This window comes from Rhopalosiphum maidis, chromosome 4, assembly GCF_003676215.2.
Source record: "Rhopalosiphum maidis isolate BTI-1 chromosome 4, ASM367621v3, whole genome shotgun sequence".
Taxonomy (NCBI): Eukaryota; Metazoa; Arthropoda; class Insecta; order Hemiptera; family Aphididae; genus Rhopalosiphum; species Rhopalosiphum maidis.
Genome location: NC_040880.1, coordinates 16,656,061 through 16,680,886, shown reverse-complemented (window position 1 = coordinate 16,680,886; position 24,826 = coordinate 16,656,061). Strand labels below are relative to the sequence as shown.

The following is a 24,826-nucleotide window of genomic DNA, read 5'->3' as shown; positions in this document are numbered from 1 at the left end:
ACAAGCTCTTTGGGCGGGTCGCGCTAGGGGTTGTGTGGCGAAACACACTTGGCAACGTCGTCGCTACCGTCGCCAAATAATCAATGCCTCCCCGCCCGGGGGTGGCCGCCGCGACACTTCCCGGAACGCGGACCGTTGGCCCTATAGTGGTAGAGGGTTGACGTCAGGGAAAACCACGGGCGCGGGATGAAATTATTTTTCCGATTACGATTGTTGTTAAATTCGACCGTAATATTTCGCGGTCGTTCTCGCGACGTTTATTGGGAACCCACTACACTTTTACCGTCGTCCGACGCGCGTCTAGTCCGGAGACTGTCCGTCGACGAAACTCTCCTGGTCTTCCCGCTCCCGGAAGCGTTTTGGCAACGTTTATAGTCCGAGCGGTCTATTTCGAGCTCGGTCGCCGACCGTTTATATCTTTTTCCCCGTCCGTGTGGTCGCGCGCGCACACGCGTTCCCGGCGGCGGGGCGAGGACGGCCGAGAGGAGCGAGCGCGCGCGCGCGACTCAATCCCGTGGAAAAACCCGTGCGCGCGTATTCGGTTGCATTATTTTGTGTGTACACAATATTGTAATACATAGTACCCGCACTGTACGCCGCGTCGCGCCACGGTAGTAGTACACAGCGGCTACACGCAATAGTATTATATTGTCGTTGCGGTGCGTCGCTCGTATTATAATAATAATAATAATAATAATAATATAAATATAAATAACAATATTATAGTTGTCGTCGTCGTCGTATCGTCATTAATTCATTGTTGCGATATTATATTATAGTTTGTTGTAAAACGGCGGCGGCGTGATGTTGTCATTATAGTCGCGGCCGTGCGAGACGCGCCTTGTAACACAGCGACAACTGTCGCGGGACAGTCACGTCTTTTTTCGGTGCGTTTGTCTAGTGACGGCGGAGGCGCCGCCGCGGGAAAACGGATTCGCGCGCGTTCCGTCCGTCGGTCCGGCGGCGGCGGCGGCGGCGACGATGACGATGACGATTTCGCGGCGGCGTCGGCGGCGGTGCCGGTCGCCGCGTCGTTGTTGTTGTCGCCGTTAGCAGTAGTGTTAATAGTCGGCGGTCCGGGCTTGACGAGCGCGGCGTTTTCGGCGGTCGGAAACCGGCGGCGACGGCGACGACATGGGAAACTATTGTTCGTCGAAACAAAAGGACGGCGGAGGCGGTTCCGACGAGTGAGTTAATATATTTTTATATGCAATGAAATAATAAATCGCTCTTCTCGATTTGTGTGTACCGCACGTTGTATAAATAAGAGGTATATATACTCGGTATGCGTGGTATACGTGGTATGCTCCACTCGTGGTCAAGTTGTCGGGTATACGTATACCTACATAGCAAAGGCTATGTATAGGCCAAAAGTGTTGTCGTTTGCCTCGTAATACATAAACATGGTATATGTGATTTACAATAATACTTGTAGTGTTGTCGTAGGCGTGATTCTGGGGGGAGGGGAGCTTCTCGACAACCTCGCGGGGTTATTTCGACACCCTCGAATATAATTGATGCCGTTTGTAAGATGGTCGATTAGTTTGTATAATATTGTATGCCGTGATAAATCAATAGGTATAACGGTACTACAGTGCTAAGCCGTTATTATATTAGGTATGTGACTGTTCAATAATGTAGGGGGGTGTGTTCGGGGGTGAAGTCTCTCGTGGCGTGTAATCCGTGATTACAAAACTATAACTGAATAAGTTGTGAACTACTTTGGCAGTCCCATATTGTTTTATTGTTGAAATTTTACCCCCGAATATTATATTATTATTCTTAGGTACCTACCAATACTGATATATAACTGTATTATATTGGTATGCCGTTATTGTCACCGTCGTACCTACTTATAAACAATAATATTAACCGAATAACGTGAGGTAGGCAAATATCTACTTTTAATTATTATTATGGTACAAGTTCCGACCCTCCCTCCCGTACGGCGGGGTGAAGGCACCGCGGAAGAAAGAGTATTGTTTGGACAGCTGCTGCTGCTGCTGCTGCTGTTCACTATACAAATATAGTATAGCTGTATATATATAGTACGCTTATACGCCAGCGTCAAATTTGTTTTTTTTTTAATCAAAATATTACATTCAAATGTTATAGGTAAGTACCGTTTTAACTTGTGAAGTTTATGACGCTTATCGTCTGTCAATGACAAGGAGAAATTAGAAAAATCCTTACCATCGATCCCCTACCCCCAACCCGATAAATAAATTGTGCCCTCGTAATCTATATTTTTTATTTCATGTAAATCCTAGTCCTTATCATACCGATCTCTTTCCTGGCTCGTCAATACAATACAATTTGATTGAAAAAATCGGATCAAGAATCTTACGTGCAAAATAGTGTTAATTTAACCGACCGATACTATTAGTAATCTTGATAAATTTACCATCACTTAGAAACTGATTGCCTTTTATATAGGTACCATTAATCTGCGACGGTATGTTGGTTTATTTCTACTATATAGAAACTCCGCTTGTATTGGTAATGTCTACAATTTGATTAGTGTAATGGGTGGAAGGGGAAAAGTTTAGTGGGCTGTTAAACGTTTTGTGTATTTTAGGTATATATATAGGTTATGTAACTCTATAGCTTATTATGTCCTAATAATTATTGTCGGAATCTTTGACCTTTAATAAACTCAGCTTTCATTGTAGAAAAAACGTTCTTACAACGTTATATCTATGTCATTTATGCAGCTAAATAAATAAATTTAAAAAAATGTTAAATGATTAAATGATCTAAATTCCTGTTGAAACTTTAAACTATGACATCGTAAAACAAAAAGCAATCAATTATAGTCTCATGGCTTTCAGTTATGGAGAAGTGCTAAAAAACTAATTTAAAAATGTTTTTAGAAATATTCCCTTCTTTTAAATTAACTAAATATTCTCTTCCATTTATTTAAAATCAGATACTTTATAAAGATCTCAGAATAATGTCAGCGCATGAATAGAAATTAAATGCTTTTATATGAGATTCCACAATACACTACTTCACCATTCTAATCCACTTATTAAAAATTTATCATTCTTAACCATTCCGGGTAATCCACCGAGACTCACTAATGGTGTTGCAATCTTTTAAATGGATAAAAAAAAATTTTTTCTTAACAACAATGGTAATAATTAAGACTTGGATTTTAATTCATTTGCATTTTTTTTGCAATGGCCTTACACGATGCTTTTAAAATTACAAATTTATTTCAAGTGTATATTGTTACTTTAGATAATTTTTTTTAGAATATTAAATTCCAAACCTTAGTAATAATGGATTTTTCCAACAAAATTGTCAATAGTTATTATACCTTTTTTCTTATAAATTTTTTTTACATTTTTGATCGTGTACCTATCCCGTATTCCTGTATAGATGATAAATACAGTTGTATAGAAATATAAATATTTTGCTCAATTTCAAATTTTATTACAATTTATCGAAACTAAAGTTGTTAGGTTTAGACTGCTTAGACTGTATAATTTTGATAATGAGACGAAGCCCGAAGCGGTGATCTTCCGTATTGAGCTTATAATCTATACAATACAATGTAATATAGGCAAATAATGCTCTTTTTTTATCGTTTTTCAAATTTAGCGATAATATTTGCATTATTTATAATCCCTTTTATATTATAATATATAAATCATATTTAATCTTTCATCTTATTCATCTATTATCGTTGGCAGCGAGATAACTTTAACTTAACATATGTGTATATTATGTATATATTTTTTTTATATTTAGTAAAAAAAAAAAAATCGATTTGACTTAGTTTTAACTACTATCTGGCTATTTTAATTTCGATTTTCTCTTATTATAAAATATTGCTACCATTTTTATTTTTAAATTTAATTATGTTAAAAGTTTCAAACAAAATTAGGTAATAATAAAAACTATTATGAAATTGGAATTGTTTTATTAACATTTATAAAAAATATATACAAATAATGCCTAGTTGTTTATTTTTAAGTTGGAAAATTTTTTTTTCTGTATTTAAAAGTTAAATTTTTGTTTTTACATTTCATTATTTCAACATTAAATTAGGTAAAGATAAAAAATAATATTGAATGTTTGAAAAATTTTATAGTTTAATTAAAACCAAGTTGATGCTTTTAAAGGTCCAACCATTGTGATGATAAACAACTGAATATTTGTGAGTGTTTTTTCAATTTTTTTTTATCATCATTTGATACCTGCATAGTCATTGTAAATATTTATATAATGGAACGGAAGGTGATTATTTGTCATTATAGTGAACATTAGAAAGTGAAAGTGGTACTTGATTATTGCTGATGAATAAATAGTCACACACATAGGTATAATACTTAATTTTATTTAAATCGTAGCAATCACCATTTAATGTTCCTAAGTCATAATATATCAAATTCATATATATATATATATATCATAACTAGATACACGAGATGTTGTCTTGTCACCGATATCGAAGTCGAGAGCATGGCTTTCGTGATCAATGTAATTCGTTGATCGTTCATCTGACAAGCAACGATATATCCAACACGGACTAAGATTAATATAGAAGACCGAAAATAAATTGTCAAGCTGTGTGACACGGGACCGGTCACGAACTGTCAGTGAAATCCCATAAAAATAATAAATACATATAAATATATATATATATATATATATAGGTGATCCCATACATTTTGTTGAATTCTGATTTAAACGGCGTTGAGGCATTGTAAAGACGAACATCGATGCAATATAATATGTTACTGACCTTAGACAGACGTTGAGAATTGAGATATATCCTAATATATATTATATTATATTATATAATATATTTTAAGATAATATGATCTTATTCCCTTGAACAGTTTTGATAATTTTTTTTTTTTTTTGATAACAGTAAAATTTAAATTGGTTAATTGATTAAAAACACGTAATTGAAAATATAAGTATAAATTTAATACATCCCATATTATCATTTAACGTTGCACCTTAACTTCAAATATATGTGGCTTCTCACTTACTTGACTTACTGTTTATAGAATTATTCACTAACCATGCTCACATAAATTTATTGCTTTTAATAAAGTATTAAGTGCAATTTTTAAGTATGCTTAAAAGGTACATTATCAGTTATACTTATTGATCTTGTGGCGATACAAACATTTTTTTTCAATTATGAATCAGGCTATAATATAAGTACCTACCTACCATATTTCTAAATTATAAATCGAAATTTAAATGAGTAGTTTCTGATAACTTAATAAACTAATGCCGGAGTTGTAAGAAAATTGATAAATTTAATGGTTCACTAAAATTTAATTAGCCAATCATGGGCCAATATATAGACACTAAATCATGCTGAAGGGACCATTAACTCACTATTGATTCGTTAAATGTCGAGTTAAATTTTTAATGATTGTTTATGATTAAGGATAGCTGTATAATAGTCTATGATAATAGGTTTAATGTAGGTAGGGGTCAATGATAATTAAAAATTATAATAATTAATATTAATACAGTGGCCATAGGATATTTCTTAAATGAGATAAATAAATATTAGAAATTAAATAATTGCATTATTAAAGGATAAAATTGGAATGAGCATACTTGATGAATCTTTGTGTATAATCAGACATATAGACATTAAGAATTATTATGTTATGTTCACTTTGTTTTAATATAGAAAACACATTTTTGTCAAATTTTCATTAAATAGATATAATATAAAATTTAACAATATTTTTAATTTTTACTTTTGTCCTATGAGAGATTATTTATTTTATATATAATTATTGTTATAAAATATATTGATACCGTAATTGCAAGTATAATTATAGCAATAATAATGGTAAGATCTAACAAATGTTAACTAATTATAGTTAAATTATATTGTTTTTCTTCATAAAAGTTCAAACATAATGATGAGCAATAGTAAGACAATATATTTATTTATATATACTTATATAGTCACTTAAATATAAAGCTAGGATTTCGATGCATTTTACATTGTTTTATAAAGCTAGATACACAATTCTCGTCTTATATTATTTAAAAATAGTTATAAATACGTTTCAAGTGTTATGAAGAAATATAAATTAAAAAAAAAAGTTTTTAATTTAGATTTTTTGAAAATTTATAATTTCAAGGACATTATTTGAAAAAATATAGTTTTTATAGTTGTCAGGCTAATATTAATAAAATCTGGTTCTTTAACACTTTATTTAAAGATTTTTATTTAAGAAAATAACATTTAGTGTGCTAACAAAGGTTTCACTTAATCAAATGTTATTATGGATCTTTACGACGTAAAATCGAGATTATGATGAATGACATTGGAAAATTAAATGAGAATATAGTTTATTTTTCAGATTAAAATTACACATAATAGAAGACTTGAAATTATTGTGCATTTAAGCAAAATTTTTTTTTAAATTTAGTAAAAAATATTTTTTTGGTTTAAAACTTGTTCAAGATAAAAAAAATTAATTGCATTTTTAGGATCATTATTTTAAATTTTTAAGAAAAAAACATTCTTTAATACATTCATTTTATCTTTAACTCTACTTATATATGTTTATTGTACATAAATTGTATTTAAAAACCTGATAAAAAACACGGGCACATATTTTCTAAATCCAGACTTGAATAGATAAGTATTATGGTACGGCCGTTATAAAGTCACTGGTCTGTACTCTGCACTGACATTATTTATACACACACATTTTTCTCAAGAACACCCGACAAATGATTCGTTATAATATTGTTAATTATTGTCTGTTCCTACAATAATAATAGACGACTAATTTCGGCTATACGACTTGAAAACAATAACATAGTCCGTCACTTAATTGCCCGTTGACAGCAAAATGTTACCTATATGTAAATATGACGCACTGGTATGATTTTATATACCCGGCTGTCTTTCAGGATTGTTATTTTCGGCTAAGTTGAATATATTTGGTAATTTTTAGTAGATGTAAGTACAATGCCCATTTTAACAAACAATTATTTACATATGTACATGGTACATGTACAGAGTACAGACGTTCACCTATATATTATATAGTCATAGAATTTTTATTAAATAAACCTAACATGCTCACAAAAATAAAACGTGTAATGAAAAATTAAACATTCAGGATTTAAGATATTACCCCAAAATCGACAGTATAAAAATAATAATAACCTGTTTTTTGTACTTTATTTTGTATTTGTGTTTATTATATAATTAATATAACTTATATAACTCAAATATTAATTATGACTGTCTTTTTTATTTGTATATCCATGAAATCGATTAATCTGATTAATACTTAGATATCTACAAAACAGATGTAGGCCCGTACAGACGTACAGTATAATATATACATAATATAATTCACCAAGCATGCTTTCACTCATTTTTCTTTTATAAATGAACTTACTCAGATTTTGATTTTTAAATTTTTAAGTATACAATAAATACTTTTTTCAAATAGGCACTGATTTTTTTTACTGAATATGTTTAAAAGGTAATTTTCTGAAAATGTTAATGTATTAAAATCAAAATTTAAACAATTGTTTCTAATATACTTATATATCTGTGTATATCATGAACATTTTTATACTAAGGATAATACTATAATAGTCTTTAAAAACAATGGCTTTAAAAATATAATAGATGTAATATTTAATATAGCTCTAATTATAATTAAAAAACTTTTAGAAATTATGAAATATTAATAGATTATAAGTAACATGGCTAAATTTTTTAAATTATCAAAGCCCTCACATATCCAAATATATTACCATAAATTTTGTTATCCTTAGTACACAATGTTAAATAACTCTAAAACTACTCGTTAAATTTTTTATTTCGATACATTCATGTTTTCAAAAAAAATAATTTAAGTAACTAGGTATTTAAAAATTATAGGAAAAAAAAATTCTTATTTGAAAAAAATGTTGGTATTGCCATATCATAAATTAATTATTAAATGAAAAAAATAGGAGTTAGCATAATTGCCCATAAGTGAATCTTATATACATAGCAATGACAAAACCTTTTTAAACACAATACGTCTGGCTCCGATTGCTTATTTTATTATCTTTTATAGGTACCTTTATTGTATCTATTAAATTTATAAAAAGTTTGCAAAATCATTAATTAATAAATATTTTCAATACAAATGTGTATTACGATTGTGATCTGAAAGTGTGTGCCCGCCATGAATAGTAACCGCAACTCTAATCTCTAAGCCATGCATTTTAGATGTATGTGTTAATCATTTGAAATAATAACATACTATTATATTTATCTATATTGCAATAGAAAATATTACAATCCCGTGTGTATTCTCATGAGTTAAATAATTATAATAATTTATTAATGCTAGTTACTATAGTTAGGGTAATCGTTGTTTGAACATTATATTAGGTATATTTAATTCTGTTTCATCACTATATTTCTCTGTCTCTTCCCTGTTTATTTATATACATATATGTACATAATCTACTTATAACTACCAAATATGTATTTATGTATAAATTATATGATGATCAATATTCAACGTAGATGCAAATATGATGTACAATCTCAGCTAGATAATTAAATCATGATCATAAACTAAGACCCGGATTTAAATGCCCTAAAAGTTATCCAAAAATCCTCTAAAAAAAAATGACTTTATTCAATACATTTTTATTTTGACTAAATAACAAAATAAAATAGTTAGGCACGCAAAATAAGTTAACTATATTATGAAAATAAATACGATCGTGATGTATCTCTAACTGACTATTTAGTTGTTATTTGTTTGAATCCCACTATCCCAGTAAGACACCATATTCGATAATCGTTAGAGGAGATAATTTTTATATTTTTATCGGATTATTAAATTCATATGAAGATATAACGATTGACGAATGAAAAATATCTAAAAACAATAAACCCAATATTATGAAAACAATATAGTTCTTGATATAATATTTTGAATTTCTTAATTTGCACTAAAAACTCGTACAATATTTTATCATGCATACTAAAAAATTAATAAAATGTCCTGAAAATGCTCAAAAAATGTAAAAAGAGGAGGGGGTTACCCCCTCTGTATCTGTAAAAGAGTTATGTAATTTCCTATAGAACACACAAAATAATGTACTTTATATTGAATGCTGGTCTCTAGTCATAACTAGTGCACATAATTTAACGTGGGCATATTTTTTAGAATGTTTAATTTATTGCTAAATAGGTAAGCTATAAATTAATTTTACGTCTATAAAAATTAAATGTTCTTATAATGCAAATTTTCTAATTTTAAAAACTTTTATCACATATATTCGATGGTAATTAAATAAATTAGTTAAGATCTAAATAAAAATTAATTAAATTTAATAATTATCAAAAAATGTATACGCTAAACAATTTTAAAATCAGTAAATAGATATACAGTTAAAACTATTTATTTTAATTAATGTATAATTAATAGAGTAGGGATTTTATAACATATGCATCTTTTTTAAGAAATGCTTAAGAAATAGCAGAGTATGCTAAAAATGTGTTTCATGATATAGAGAACTCAAGTTCAAAACTTTATTTTGCATATTATTTTATGTATGGTTATTTAGTGATTTTTTAGCTTTTAGTGCTATTTTTGGACTTTTTGAGATGTTTTGCTTTTTAACCTGTTTATGAATCAAAATTGGTCACATTTTATGGAATTTTATTTCATTAAACATGTTTTTAGATAATTGTCAATCAAATTCTCGAAGTAAATATAATATAGATTAATTATTATCAATAATAAGGTACCTAAACATTTCCGATTTTTAAATACATAACTGCATATTTTATACTTAATATACTTTTAAAAGTTAGAACATTTAAGTTCAAGCACAAGCTAGTCATAACTCATAACATTATATTATAATAGAATAAACACAAATATCATGTAATTAATGTAAGTATTTACCTATATACCATAATATGATCATAATCGAATGAAGAAAATAATTTGACATACCTATCTACGTGAAGTTAATAGCACGCGAGAAATGATTTGACATTTTTAAAATATTACAAGGAAAACATTTTTGGGCAGCATTTTTTTTTTCGTAGTATTTGATGTGACAAACCGCACGGTTGTGTATGTATTTATATTATCATGTTTATATTTATAAGTCATGGCAGAAAAGCAGAGGCGCGCCTGCGATCTCAAAAGTATAGAGTACAGAAGTAGCAAAATAAAGCACATTCTTACGATATAATTAGGAGTAATACTGTGGCATGTGTGTGAATAACGTAAATAAAATTATGATTTTCCATCCCACCCACCCCCCAAAAATCCACACACGCCACGACTATTCGTATATACGTTTTCTTCTCAGTGCCAAATTCAACACAATACCTCATGTTGCGGCGCGATGATGGCGCGATGCGTTATATTTGGAACTTGCGCGTGTTTGGCGCGCTCTCTTATATTAAAATAATATATAATATTATCGTGTCGTCACGTGCGCGAGATGTGTTCCAAAAACGCGTACATACATGAACTATTACTGGTGTATTCGAAAGTTCATCTAAATAATAATTAATAAATAAAAAACCCTATTTACATAACAATAGATTCTAGGTTTCACCATCATGAATTTAGATATTAGGTATTTTAAGCCATGACGCCAAATGGAGTTGTTCATAGATAACAAATATTTTTTAATATTATTATAATAAATTCAATTCTTGTCAAGTTTGTCATTAATATTTTATTCATGAAATCCTTAATAAAATAAAATTATTAACGTAAATAAAACTATGAATAATAAAGCTCACGATAGAAGGGGTAATTGCCTCCTTATAAAATACAGAATAATTGTGATCTGTGGCCGCCGTGTTCTCACGCAAACTTAGGTTTTTCGTTCACTGATAGAAATAAGTTGTTAAAATAAAAATTTAAATGATTTTATTTTACTTATATTTTTATATAGATACTTGCAAAAAGCTCGTTATAAAAAAAATCAAAAGAAAGCTGATAAGGCAACTAATGTGATATCCGTGCCTAAAAAAGGCAAAAGTCAGGTCGCGGTATCTGCGGTAGCAACAACGACTGTGACCAACAGCAACAAAGCAGCACACGCGTCCAACTGCAACGTCGGTGGACAACCTTTTATAATTCCGAAAATTGAACAACCCGACGAACAGTCAACCACAGCAACAACCGTCTGTAAGCCCTTCGAACCAAACAACATATCTACCCCCATAGGTAATGTATGCGTATACTATACTTATACATAGATACATATTAGTACAAACTACAAAACTATCATATGATTATAAATATTATTACATGCTACTTACTATATATAGTTAGACCCTAAGTTTTTTGGATTTTGGCTCTTGTTTTTCTTAGGTATAGCTATTTATAACAATTGTATCGTTAGTATCTATTAATTAAAATAAAAAATAATCAATAAAGATTATATACTCATAAATAATAATTTACCTAGAAAACAAATGATTATACAATATACAAAAATGCAAAAATATATTTTTTTTAATCGTGAATTATAATTATATATATATATATATATACGAGCTGTTCCGTCACGGCGTTTCCCGTGTAATAATGTGTGAAGCTCACATCGATAGGTTTTCAAAGTGTATTCGAATAAATACGAGTCACAAAATGCAATAGAAGTGAAATACGTCAGACAACTTATTATTAAGAATGTACTGTTACACATTTATTAGTTTAATAAAAAATTCCAGTCAACTCGATCTAATAGTTGCATGTATTCTTATAACTCCAAAAAGGAAAAACATATTCTCATTTCTCAGTATAACTTTATCAAACATTTTGGCCAACCTTGGTCTCTAAAGTAATATATTTACTTTCTTTTTTTTAGTTATCTATTTATTTATCTTCTTTTTTTCTTATCTATTTAGTAATTCAGTCATTAACGCCCAGACCAAACCGCTGGGTATAGAGACTTGACATTTTGTACAGAGGTTCCTTAAGCAATGTAAAGGCGCACTAAGAAAGGAATTTTCAAAATTCAACCTCCAAGGGGTAAAAGGGAGTTTTTTATATAGCTTAAGATATATGTATTTTTTAATTGTTTAATAATTGTTTGTTATTTCTTCTAAGCGGGTGCTAGGATACTAAAAATATGTCTAATTACTTTAGATATGTTTTATTTTTATATTTTTAGTATCCTAGCAACCGCTTAGAAGAAATAACAAACAATTATTTAACAATAAAAAATACATATATTTATAGCTATATAAAAAACCTATATTACACAACATTAAATTTTATTTAATTTAATTAAAGTTATAATCCAAAGGCGACTTGTCCCGATCCATTTTTATTTTAAACACAATAATTTTTTATTACATTATTATATAATAATATTATCGATATGATGTAGGTACACCGCAATATTAATTACTCATCGGCTATCGCGTAGCCCGTAGAACCTAGTTATTGAAGCATTTGAGTTTTTTTTACAAAATTCATGACACTTTTCTTTTCAAATTTGATCGATTAAATAAAAGTATAATATTTCAATCTTATTCGGTGATTTTAGCTCTCTTAAGTCACTATTGTAGTAAAAATTATCAATACTTTTAAACTTGAGTAGCTACTAAACATATTATTCAATAAAAGTATAATATTATCACGAGTTTTGGTGTCTCGAAAAATGTAATTATGCTATACTACACCGTGTATTACAAAGAAAGTTGTTATTTTACAGTTTGATAATATCTAAAATGTTTTATATTTTTCCAGTTGATAAAACACCAGAAAAATGTTTTACGTTTATACTGCCGGACGAATTGAAAAGTGTATCGACGGAGACGAAGAAATTGCTACTTGGCGTTTTTGAACCAACCACAAATCAAAAAACTAACAAAATTGTCGTCTACATCTGTTTGCCGGACAATAAAGGCAAGTAACCGAAACACTTTTCATCGTTTCATTTTAGGCTTCATTTTTAGAACACAATTTCGTTGGTTATATTATATATTAGACATTAGCACTATTTTGGTAGATGGTAGATAACTAGTAAGTACATAATACATAAAAATATTGACTATAAATGTATAACTAATGACAATAAATTGTTAACTTGTATACAAGTTCTATAAGCCAAAATATGCTTTATATATAAATGTATGTCTTGTTTTAAATTCCAACTTCAATGTGATTATACATACTTATCATGGTTTATAGTTTACTGATGGGATATAAAAACTTAAAATTATTAAAATAAAACGTTTTACATTTTTGCTTCGTAAAGTTCTGAAAATGCAAATTGATAAAAAAAATATGTGTTTAAACACCAACTGCCTGAAAAAATTTATATAAATACGTATACGTGCTTTATACGACAATTTTTGAAACGTAATGTACTCATAGGATTTCCAGACGAAAGACAATGCCTGTACAAAAGCGTGTTACCAGAAATCCGGTCAAAATGCACGAAAATTGGTTACGAACTGCATGTGGTAGATCTACACTGCGACCATCAGCAACAAGAATTCGGACAGCTAGACAACGCTGTCCGCCTGGCAGAACTACGCCGGCAGAACCGCGTCGGTCACGTCGTGCCTGTTGTTTTCGTGGACGATTCACTGGGTCCACCAGTTCTGCCCCACGAGATGACCAGACAGGACTTCGATCTGGCCAGGACTAAAACGCCGGACGCCAGCAAACTGATCGAAAAATGGTACACGCTAGATGCGCAGAAAAATAACTTCGAGCTCCGTAACGAAATGATGTTCGAAACGACGTTCGAGACTCAGGTAATACATGTAATAATATTTATAGATATAATAGATATAGCCAGACATGGCCTTTGATTTTGAAATTATTATTTTATAGGCACAATATTATTTTCAAATGCAATATTTTTGGCAAAAAATAATTCCAATTACTAAGAAATCATAGAAAAATAAATTAGTTTAATAGCAATATAAATATTATACCATAACATATACTTATCTAGTAATATAATCTGATAGATCACCTTTGCTCAGAATCATTTTTTAATGTATTTTTTTCATTCAATATTGTTTTTACTTATATGATATATTTTAATAACATCATTACAATATAATATACATCATGTATATAAGCTGCCCGATATAAATATATTGATGTATTGTGTATTGGTATTTTTATCGATATTATATTATAACTTGTTTTCAGGAAGCCGACGAAAAATTGTGGCACGATGAAAAAGTACAGCTGCAAATCGCACTCATGAAAGTGTTTGATTCGAAGTCGTTACGGAACGGTTACGTTGAACAAGTTTTTCAACAAGTAAACTAGCAATTGTACATTATACATAATTATACATTGATGAATTATTAATATTTATGTGGATCAAAAAATAAACACAATAATCTGGAAACTTGACGTTTTATTATGTACGCAGGAAGTTTATAATGAGATCATGTTGAATGCCGAGTTGGCTAAAAAGTCTGTGTGGATTATTAATAATTACGACGTTGTTCCCGGTCACAAGTGTAAAACAACTGCGGTAGAATCCAAAAAGAGACTCGAACAACTTAGCAAACAGTTGAAGGTATGACGATTATTTATTTTTAACTAAATAAAATATTTTTTTTTTATAGTTTTCTTGTAATCTTTTTAATTTTTATATATTTTTTGTAAAATAATTTTTATATGCGCTTGTTTGTTACAGAACGAATTGCCTGAAACCAATATCATATTTTACGAGATCGCAAATGTGACAGAATCTATAAAGAAAATAGGATCTGTATTAATGTCTATAATTGAATCTGTAGATAAGGAGAGTGTGAGTATAGCATTATTTAAAAATAAGTACCTATTACTCAATATGTACTGAATAATGATACTGTACACCAGTGGTTCTCAATCTTTTTAGTACCTACCACGGCCCAAATTTACCCTGAAAAATCTTTCGTGACCCACATGGTTCCACTTTTCAAAAAGTAGTTATAAAAACAAAATTTGTGTTATATAAATATGTATAAATTTGTAATATATAATTAGTATTTTATAGGTTTATGACCAATTTATTTTTATAAATGTACTTTTAATAATCAGATGTATGCGAAATATATGTGCTTGTTTTTTGTTATTGTGAATAACAGCATTGACATCATAATTCAAAAAATTGTTCACACCCCACACTTTGAAAAACGCTGCTCTACACTAAGATCTCTGTAAATAGAAAATACTATTAAAATAGGAGAAAGATGGAGGTAAATGTGCTTAGGCCATTCCAAAAGTCTCTAAAAGCCTCCGGGACATAAATACTAATAACCCCAAACATTTGTAAATTTACTTTAAATAAATTTCCGGATACTTAAACCCCTTAAGAATAATTTTTCTATTTGCGTTATTAGCACTATTATTAATGTTCATCATGAATTGTTTTTAAAGCAGTTCAAAAATATCAAAAATACATCGTCAATATTTTTTTATAAGCGTCTATATTCCAAATTTTGACAAAATTCGTTAAAATCATACACTACTTACCACTATTTGATAGTAAAAAACTCATAACAACTTAAATTGTAATACTTTGAAAATTGAATACAATTGTTGATCTTATCGATATGTAAAATTGTATAAATAGGAAAAACAAGAGCCTACGTACGGCGTAAGCACCGTACTTTTAGAAGAGCTGAGAGTACAAGCGTGGTTTGGGTACAATGCGGCCAAACGGGCTATTCGCCGGGATGAAGCTATGGAACGTGCCAAAAAGTATGTATATTATTATAATATAATGTATAATTCAATAGCTACTAATTAAATCAAGACGAAGATCAATTATCTATTCATCAATTATAAACTTATAAAAATACGTTCTTTTGGTAATATTTAAGTAATACTTTTTAGTTATACTCATACTGTTGAAATTATTTAAAATATTTGAGAAAAAAAAATTTAAGATCCATTACCATTAGTCAAAATTCCTGGCCATTTGTTGGCTGTTTTTACCAACCGTTCTGCGAGTCTATGATTACCTGTGGATAAAATAATTTATCTATATCGATGCGATGCACGCAGGTATTTGACGGATGCGGACGCAGCGTACCCATTGATCCTGTACGGGCCTTCAGGGTCGGGTAAGACCACGGTGATAGCAGCAATAGCGAAACAATGTCACTTGTGGAATCAGGATGCAGCGGTGGTGGTGAGATTTGCCAACGCGTCCGCTTATAGCTTGTCACTGGAGCAAACGCTCAACTCACTAGTCGTTCAATTAAATCTCGTGGATAACGGGAAATGTACTTGGTACAAGCACGTGAGTTTTATTTCAAAAAGACATATTTTAATTCCGTTTTATATCTATTTTTATCACACGGCCGTCATTTTTAGGATGTACAACTTTATTCGGAACAAATTACACGTCTGCTGGGTTCGATTGGATCGAAACGGCCGGTGACGTTGATCGTAGACGGATTCGACAGAGTAATTATTGCATTTTGAATAATATTGTTTATATTATAAATGCATGCATTTTTATTTACTTGTCATAGAAGATAATTAGGAAGTTCCAAATTTGATTTCAAAATATTCATCGGTGTATATAAATATATTAAAACGCTAAATTTTAATTTTTTTTTTACAATTTCTAAATATTGAAATATTTTTTCAAATTTTTAATTATTTTATTTTGGGAGTATCACCAATATTTTCGTTTTTTTTTTTTAATACTTACTGCACGCAATATAAACTTTGTATGGTGAACAATTAATTTAGATAATAAAATTAAGAATTAAATATTAATTTTTATTTATTATTTGCATTCACGTGCATTTTTTTCGTCCATTATTTGAGATTTTAAATGTATTTTGGGTCTTATAGTGCGTCATATTCAAAATTATAAGGGAGATATATCTTTTCCTTGACCTAACCTTTTTTTAGATATGTTTATATGGTTATAGTTGTGTTTTTCTATTTATCAGTTTATAAGTAAATTATAAAATACTGAGACGTTTGGCATTGAAACATTTTACTCATATCTTCTCCCTTAAATAAATTCTAAATACTCCACTGAGCTATATTGGTTATATCATTGATTATAAATACTAGTGTTTATAATCAATGGTTGTATCCATACAAAGTTACTGCCATTTGTTTTATTTTCATCACGTCAATACGTCATGTTCATTTGTGTGTATAGTTCGAGAATGATTTAGTGGATTGGATACCGCAGTCGCTGCCCAACAACGTCAAGATCGTAGTTTCAGTCTCGGAGCCTTCAGAACACCTAAATCGATTGCGTCAGACCATAAAAACGATAGATTCGTATATACGGGTTAGTTATAAGTTATAACACTTATAGCTTATTACCTATAAATATTAATAGTATTATCATAATTTATAATTTATATTATTGATTTCGGCTTACATTTAATATCAATCTCCATCTCCGTGGTCAAATATTAGTAAATTATACTACATTAATATTATATATTTATAGATAGCGAACATGACAGACGAACAAATTGATTCCTTATTATCGGCACCGATCATCCGTCCGATCGGTGGCGTTGGCGGTGGTAGCGAAACGACAAAAACCGACCGCAAAACGGTTACCGCCAAAACACCGTTAGAACTTCAAGCGAGCTTACTGTGTTCTAAGATACGAAACTCGAAACAACCACCTTCGTCAGAAAAGTGGGTGGAAGCAATTTTCGACAATATTGAATCACATCTCGGCAAAGACAAGGTATAATACTCGTATACCTACATAAAAAGTTATAAATAATGTATAAAAACAAGATACAAGTATCAATTAGTATCGTTTATTCATCTAGTTATATAAATGATTCGTTAATCATTTTCAAATCGTTTCAAAATAATTAAAACGGTTTTTAATAATATAAAAATAAATTTATAAACGGTTCGGAATCGAAACGTTTTATAAATTTCCTAAATGCTTCATATAAACGTCGTAAATATATTATTATTATCAATAAATAATTATTACTTTTATTATGTCCTTTATAAGGTATCTTCCGTGATTGGCCACATGTGTGCCACTCGATACGGTTTACTCGATTCGGAATTGGTTGAATTATTGTCTTCGGAGAACGAATTTCGTGCTTCAGACCTTTCCGTCACTGGTATGTTATTAATAATGTAATATTCGTAGACTATGTAAGGCTATAATGCGAAACGTAATATTTTATAAAAGAGAAATCAAATGCGTCAGTTGCGACTGTTGTGATTTGTATATTGTACATCATGGCCGACATAGCCGCTTAATGCTTATAAATACTTGTAATAAGTAAAAATCGAAAAACCACACAGATTTTCCCTAGAAAAATAATATACAAAACATAATTTTGCTCACTTTATAATAAATATTAAGAAAATATTATCATAATATTACTCTTTTTAAAAAATAATTAAAATACAAAAAATAACAAGGATTATACCATTATTTATTTAAATATTTATTAATCATCATTGCTTAATACTTATTTATATTTTCCTCATTTTTAAATTTTTTCTTGTAATTAGATAATTCAACCGTTAAATACATTAAGTTGACAAAAAATTGTATTATTTATGTATCGTGTCTTAGGGATTCCGACGTCAGCCGGTATCTTCTGGGCAACATTCAATGAGTTGATGTCGTCGTTTTTATACTGGTTCAAAACAGATCGGTACGCGACGGTTCGGTGGAAGAACGTCGTAGTTGCTGAAGCCGCTAGTCGGCGTTATAGTACGTCTATTCGACGCATCAATAAGAAAATTCTTTCGTACTATGAAGATCAGGTATACATTTTGCAGTCATGCATATGAGCGGCCTAGTATATAGGGCCCCCAAAATTATTATGAGCACTCAAAAAAAATATTCAACCCGTAACAATAGATTTTATAAATTTCTAAAATGTTTATTATTTTCCTTAGAATTTGTTTAATGTTTTATGTAAGTATACTCGAATATAATACACAAATATAGATACATTAAAATTAAATAATTTATTATAAATTACGATAAAACATATATGCTTATGCGCAATATTGTATATGGTATATCTATTGATGATGAAATTGTTTTTGTTATTTTTATTTCTTATTTTATAAGTTAAATAAATATCAATGTTTGAAGAATGGCGTGTACAAAATATGTATTTATATTGAGAAATTGAGAAACACGTAAACACATAATTTCGAATGATTTTACGGAAGGTTAAACTAAATAAATAACAATGAAGGGCTTAATACTCCACTCTGAGAATTTTTCCTATTTTCGGCACTGATACAGTAGAATTATATCATATACATTTAAGTATATTCTCCCCACCCATCGAGACTACAAATCTATATAGTTTACTTAATTATTTTGAGTTTTGACGATGTATTATATTCTTTGTTTGGTAACAGGTAGTATCGGATGACGACTGTGGTAAGAAGAGCTTACTGAAACGCAGGAAACTGGATGAGAGCACTCACTTGATGGACCGGGCCGAAACGATCAAACAATTTTTCAGCGACCTTGACTGGGTTTTGGAAAAACTGAATCATGGAACAGTGCTCCAAGTAAGTCAAGTATTCGGTTGACTTACAATGATTAAAAAGACGTGACTGTGAGGATATATTGCTGCAGCATACTAAAATACCTGTGTGATGACCTCTTTCTGCCTATATTTTCCATTACTCTAAACAATATAAACTTTCAAATAAACTAATATTCATAACATATATTATTATTAGATGCAATATTATTGCATACTTAACTTAAAAATTCTGATTTAAGCATATTTTTTAAAATGTAATATTATCAAGATAAAGATAAATTTTTGTTTATTATTTATACCTACATTAAGTGACAGCTTATCATTGAAATTTTTTTTATAATTATTCATTATTTTTAAATTTTATTTTAAATTACATATTTTTTTTATATAATGTTTTGAGATATTTAAACCTTATTCTGTAATAAAGGATAATTTGAGCAATTTTGCACGTATTTATAAAAATATGTGATACTTATACTTAGCAGTTTTTATCACATCAAATTACAGTAACGCTAGTTTTATAAAAATATAAACTTGACAATATTCCGAATGGAATTGTTCTGTTTTTTCAATTTTATTTTGAAACCTATAAGTTATAAACAACTATTTTTGACGAACCAATGTCAAATGCTGACAAAATATCGTCAGTGATAAGCTTAAGAGTAAGAGACATACGCGTTATATGTAAGTCTTTTATTACAGTTATGAAGTTTTTATGAACCCTCATGACTGCAGTTACCTTTGCAAACGGTATATCTCACAACAGAACCGTATAGTTATTTCCAAGATAACTTAAAATAATTAAAATAGCTAAATAGTTTTTGAAGATTTTTTTTGTTAGTTTAAGTAATTTAGTTAATTTGTTAGTAAGTTAAAATTACTAAAAAATAGTCATTTTTTTGCTTATAAATCTAGTAATTAGACATTTTAGCCACTATAGATAATCCCTAACTCGTAACAACACTTAGGAATTATTTGTATACAATATACATGCATATATGTAGGTCATAGGTAGTATTTGCGAGAAGATGACTAAGGGTGAAATTTTCCGTTTGTATTATTCAAGGGGAAAAAACGATAATTTTACCCCTTTCAACACAAGAAAACAGAATAAAAGGTGGGAAAATATATTGAAAAATGATTAGTTTGCCTTATTATTATATTCCTATTACAATTTTGTTTTATCAATATCAGTTTTTTCAATGCGTACCTATTCTAGATATTTAAATTCTGCACACCTAATTTATTTTCCAAGTGCCACTTAATATACACGTATAAAATATTGTACGCACATCATATAATAAATCTAGTAAACTTAATACTATCATGCTTATACTCGTCTATATAGTTACTGGATGAACTTTCGGCGCACGCCCAAGAGCCGGAAGCGCGTTTTCTCAGAGACTTCCTGTCATCTGCCATGCCAGCCGTGATGAACAACGGCAATCAGCTGTATTCGCAGATGTCACTGTACCAGCCGGTGGCTGATCGGTACCGAGATCTGATAAACGCACCTCCTTTCGCTACACTGATGCCTTTAGTCCCGGTGAACGCTGCAACGCAGTCGTTAGAATCCGCTGCATCAGTTTCGGATAGCCCCGACACCACGGGGAGGTTCGACTTAGTCAAACGATTCAACGATGACGCGAATTATGTGATCACCGTCAGCACCGGGCGGAAAGAGATAAGCGTGTGGGACGTACACACGTGAGTTCGCCCGAATATATTATAAGACCGTCGGGGAAGTCGACTTGACAGGTTTTCTTTTTTTGGGTCCACATATTTGGGTGTACAGATGTTCGAGAGTACGGACGCTCAAGGGAATCCTTCATCCAACCGCGCTGAAACTGATCGACAATCAGCGTTGTATAGTTTTGTGTGAACGAAAACTGATCGTTATCAACTTGGCGACTGGAAAAGTGATCAGCAAACTGAAAGGTATGCTTATTACATAACAATCAGGGCTCATTTTTCATTATAATTACCGTGCATCTAACGGATGGCCGGAACCCTTATTAATTTTCTTAGACAATAGGTATCACGAAATTATGTGGCATGTGGATTTCTTTGGTTTTTAGAAATTAAAATTGTATTTTATTAGTTTTTTGAATAAAAACAATTATATCATAATATTCTATAAGTAGGTACTTATAACAGTAATAAGTTAACGTAGTGTGGCTATTATTTTTGTTATTATGATACAAATTACAGTGGTGATTTTTGTGAGAGTTAAACATATTTTTATTACTCTTTTGTTCATCTAATTTAAACTTAGAAACCTAATTTGTATCAGTGCAAAATATCGGTATCTCGGAATCCAAAAGTAGAACCGAAATCAAAACCTGAATTATGAAATTCTGAAAGTCAGGAATCGAAATCGAAATAACTATATTAATATATTAATATCACCAGAATTATAATATAATAATTCTATTACATTACCCTATCACGGCTAATGTAATTCCTAATGCAAGAAACTACAATTGGTAATTGTTTAACGCACTGTATTTTATTTTACCGCAGGAGTGATGAATCAAAACATGCCTTACTTTGGCTTGCACAGTTCTACGAAACTCGTGGCGTTAGCCAGAAGCCGGATGCACGTGAACCTGATCGACATCGAAACTGGTACGATCGAGGCGTACTTTAAAGCTGGCGAAGACAGATTTTTGAACTCACTGCTTGTATCCGGAAACGGGAGGTAATGTGGAGAATCATAAAACAATTCGTCATTGTTAATTTTTTTTTTTTAATCAATCGTCATTTTTGCCGCAGAGTCATGGTGTGTGGTGACGAAACGCAAAAACCTTTCCCGCTGCTCGTGTGGAACTTGACCTCCAGACAGTTGATGTACGACTTGCGCATACCGTTCCACGAATTTGTCACACGACTCGCGGCCATCACTTACGAGGGTCACTACGTGTGCTGCGTAGCTCAAGTAACATTTTTTTCATTATCTTATGTTGGGTCCCGTAAATAATATTTAAAATCATTATCATATAATACTAATTACTTTTTATAACTGACAATTAACAAACGACTTGGGAACTAATTTTATCCAAATACACATCTAATATAATATGTACATATAATTTTGTAATAATGAACCAGAGGTGTAGCCAGGATTTATTTATAGGGAGGGCTAAATACTTATATAATTCATATTTTATTTTCCCCGCATAGGAAGTCGACGAGCCCGGGCCTAACTTCATAGTAGTGTACGACCTACAGTCGGGCACGCTGTTCAAAAAGTGGAAGCCCGGCATGAACTGCGTGGCGCTAGACATATCGTCCAAAGACGGGTGTGTCCTGAGCGGCCACGAAAATGGTCACATATGCATCTGGGACCTGACCACCGGTAACTGTCGATGGACGCTCAGCGGTCACGTAGCACCAGTCACCAGCCTCCGATTGGATCCAACCGGAGGTTCTTTTGTGTCTCTGGACACGCACGCCCGAGACCGAACGATCAAACTTTGGAACGTCACAACCGGTGAGTAGTATTACGATCGTTGTGCTTTAAGTCCTTTCGAATCTTGATATCTAATCGAAATTGACAATTGTATTACTGTTGTAATACACAAAAAGCGTCTGTCTGAAAGGAAACTGAATACAACTTAAAATATGTGCTAAGATTAAAATTTTCCTAAAAATAAAAAAATATTCAAAATTAATTAATAAAAATAAAATATATTTTTAATAAATCTTTGCGGTTAGTCTATTTCTATTTACTAATTTAATATATATACATATAAGTACAAGTACCTACTACCTATATAATAATTTTATTAAGGTAATATTATATAGGTACTGTTCAATTACCTACCTACTGCAGCCAATAAACAATGAAAATAATCATAATACATAGCTCATAATTTGTATATTTACTATCCATATACATTATACATGTACTATAACGAAATAGGAGTATCTACATGACTACATATAAATACAAAATACAAAATGAGAGAAAATGGGTTATCTCGACTTTTCAAATTATGAGAAGACTTGGTGTAGTGAGAAAGACTAATGGACATGAATTTAGAAAAAAGTAGACTGGAGAAAATACGGATAAACAAAATAGAAAATGACACAAAAATAGTCGATGTAAGTAAAGTCAAAGTGAAGCAAAGAAAAAGTCCTATGGAAGTGAAAGCTAAGGGTGGCCAATCCCATATATAGTAAGAAAAATAAGTAGGTAGATTAAAATGAAATAATCAACGTGTTTAAATTGTGAATATATTTAATATTATAGGTAACATAATATTGTTCATTACATTAATTTAATATACTTGTAGTTATTTACATTTTTATTTTGTTTAAACTGTCTACAGGTCAACTCATCTCGGAGTTCACCCCAGCCAATCCGATAACGGCGTTTGAAATACTGCCTGGCGGCAAATTTGTGGTTGTCACGTCTTCGGGCTCCGCGCACCCGACGGTCCTACAGCTCCGTGGACCACAACAGTCCGCTGACGAGCAAACTACGACGACGACGACAACTACTTACGGCAATGAAACGACGCTTGAAGTAGATTTGTCGTTAGACTTCCGAGACGACGTGGCGGCGGCGGCCTCGGTCCCGACTTCCGCCGCTGTGTCTAGATGACAGCCGCCGCCGACGGATTACGACGATACAACTGCCAGACCGGAACGAGGACGAGGAAATGCGTTTGTCACTGTAGGTTTCCGCAAGGGATTTCATAATTTTCATACTGCCCCGTTGAAAATGATAACGGCAATTATGGTTATTTCATGTTAATGTCGTTGATGATAGACATCCTCCTCCTCTTTATTTATCCTGTCATACTTTACTCGTACTACATTACATACACATACACTGTGTAATAAACTAATAACCCTTGTAGTGTTTACTGCTGATATTGTGGACGTTACAATGAGTCTCTCTCGGTCAAAGAGACATGAACATAGTTTTCAAAAATAATATTACTTTACTTTACCATCATTACTGTTAACCTACTACTAGTACTACTACTCTACTGACTACTGTTTATTACTATTACTACTACAGTACTACAACTACTATTACTACCACTACTACTACTCATCGCGCTGTATATGCCTCACACATTCAAACTTACTTCTATTTTTTTATCTCCTAAGACTGATCCTAATTGTAAGATAACGCACAAAAATGTAGTTGAAAAACAAAACTATTTTCATTCGAATACATCTACAGTATTTAACAATACATAATATTATGTTTTGTTCATCTTTTCAATCGTATATTTCAATCGATATTACTCTTCTCAAACATCATCATTTATAACCAACATAATGTTTTAAGTTTTAACAATTTAATATTAT

The 24,826-nt window shown here is 30.9% G+C and overlaps 1 protein-coding gene across 1 annotated transcript; it reads left to right on the top strand.

The window, feature by feature from the left end:
* Positions 1–631: 631 nt before the first annotated feature.
* Positions 632–24,803, top strand: LOC113550245. The gene is made up of 21 exons (XM_026951972.1): positions 632–1,187; positions 10,948–11,222; positions 12,753–12,911; positions 13,383–13,768; positions 14,175–14,288; positions 14,404–14,553; positions 14,674–14,787; positions 15,595–15,722; positions 16,029–16,266; positions 16,341–16,433; positions 17,149–17,283; positions 17,449–17,697; positions 17,980–18,094; positions 18,559–18,752; positions 19,365–19,520; positions 20,847–21,205; positions 21,294–21,436; positions 22,022–22,199; positions 22,274–22,436; positions 22,682–22,991; positions 23,833–24,803. Exons 1-21 carry the CDS (start codon positions 1,135–1,137, stop codon positions 24,105–24,107), a joined length of 3,987 nt encoding a protein of 1,328 aa, XP_026807773.1. The 5' UTR covers positions 632–1,134; the 3' UTR covers positions 24,108–24,803.
* Positions 24,804–24,826: the final 23 nt, after the last annotated feature.

Excerpts from the sequence above, each read along its gene's own strand:
- LOC113550245 (XM_026951972.1), top strand. The coding sequence starts at position 1,135 with ATGGGAAACTATTGTTCGTCGAAACAAAAGGACGGCGGAGGCGGTTCC. Across the intron at positions 11,223-12,752 it reads CAACATATCTACCCCCATAG|TTGATAAAACACCAGAAAAA; the intron begins GTAATGTATGCG and ends ATATTTTTCCAG. Across the intron at positions 19,521-20,846 it reads ATCATGGAACAGTGCTCCAA|TTACTGGATGAACTTTCGGC; the intron begins GTAAGTCAAGTA and ends TCGTCTATATAG.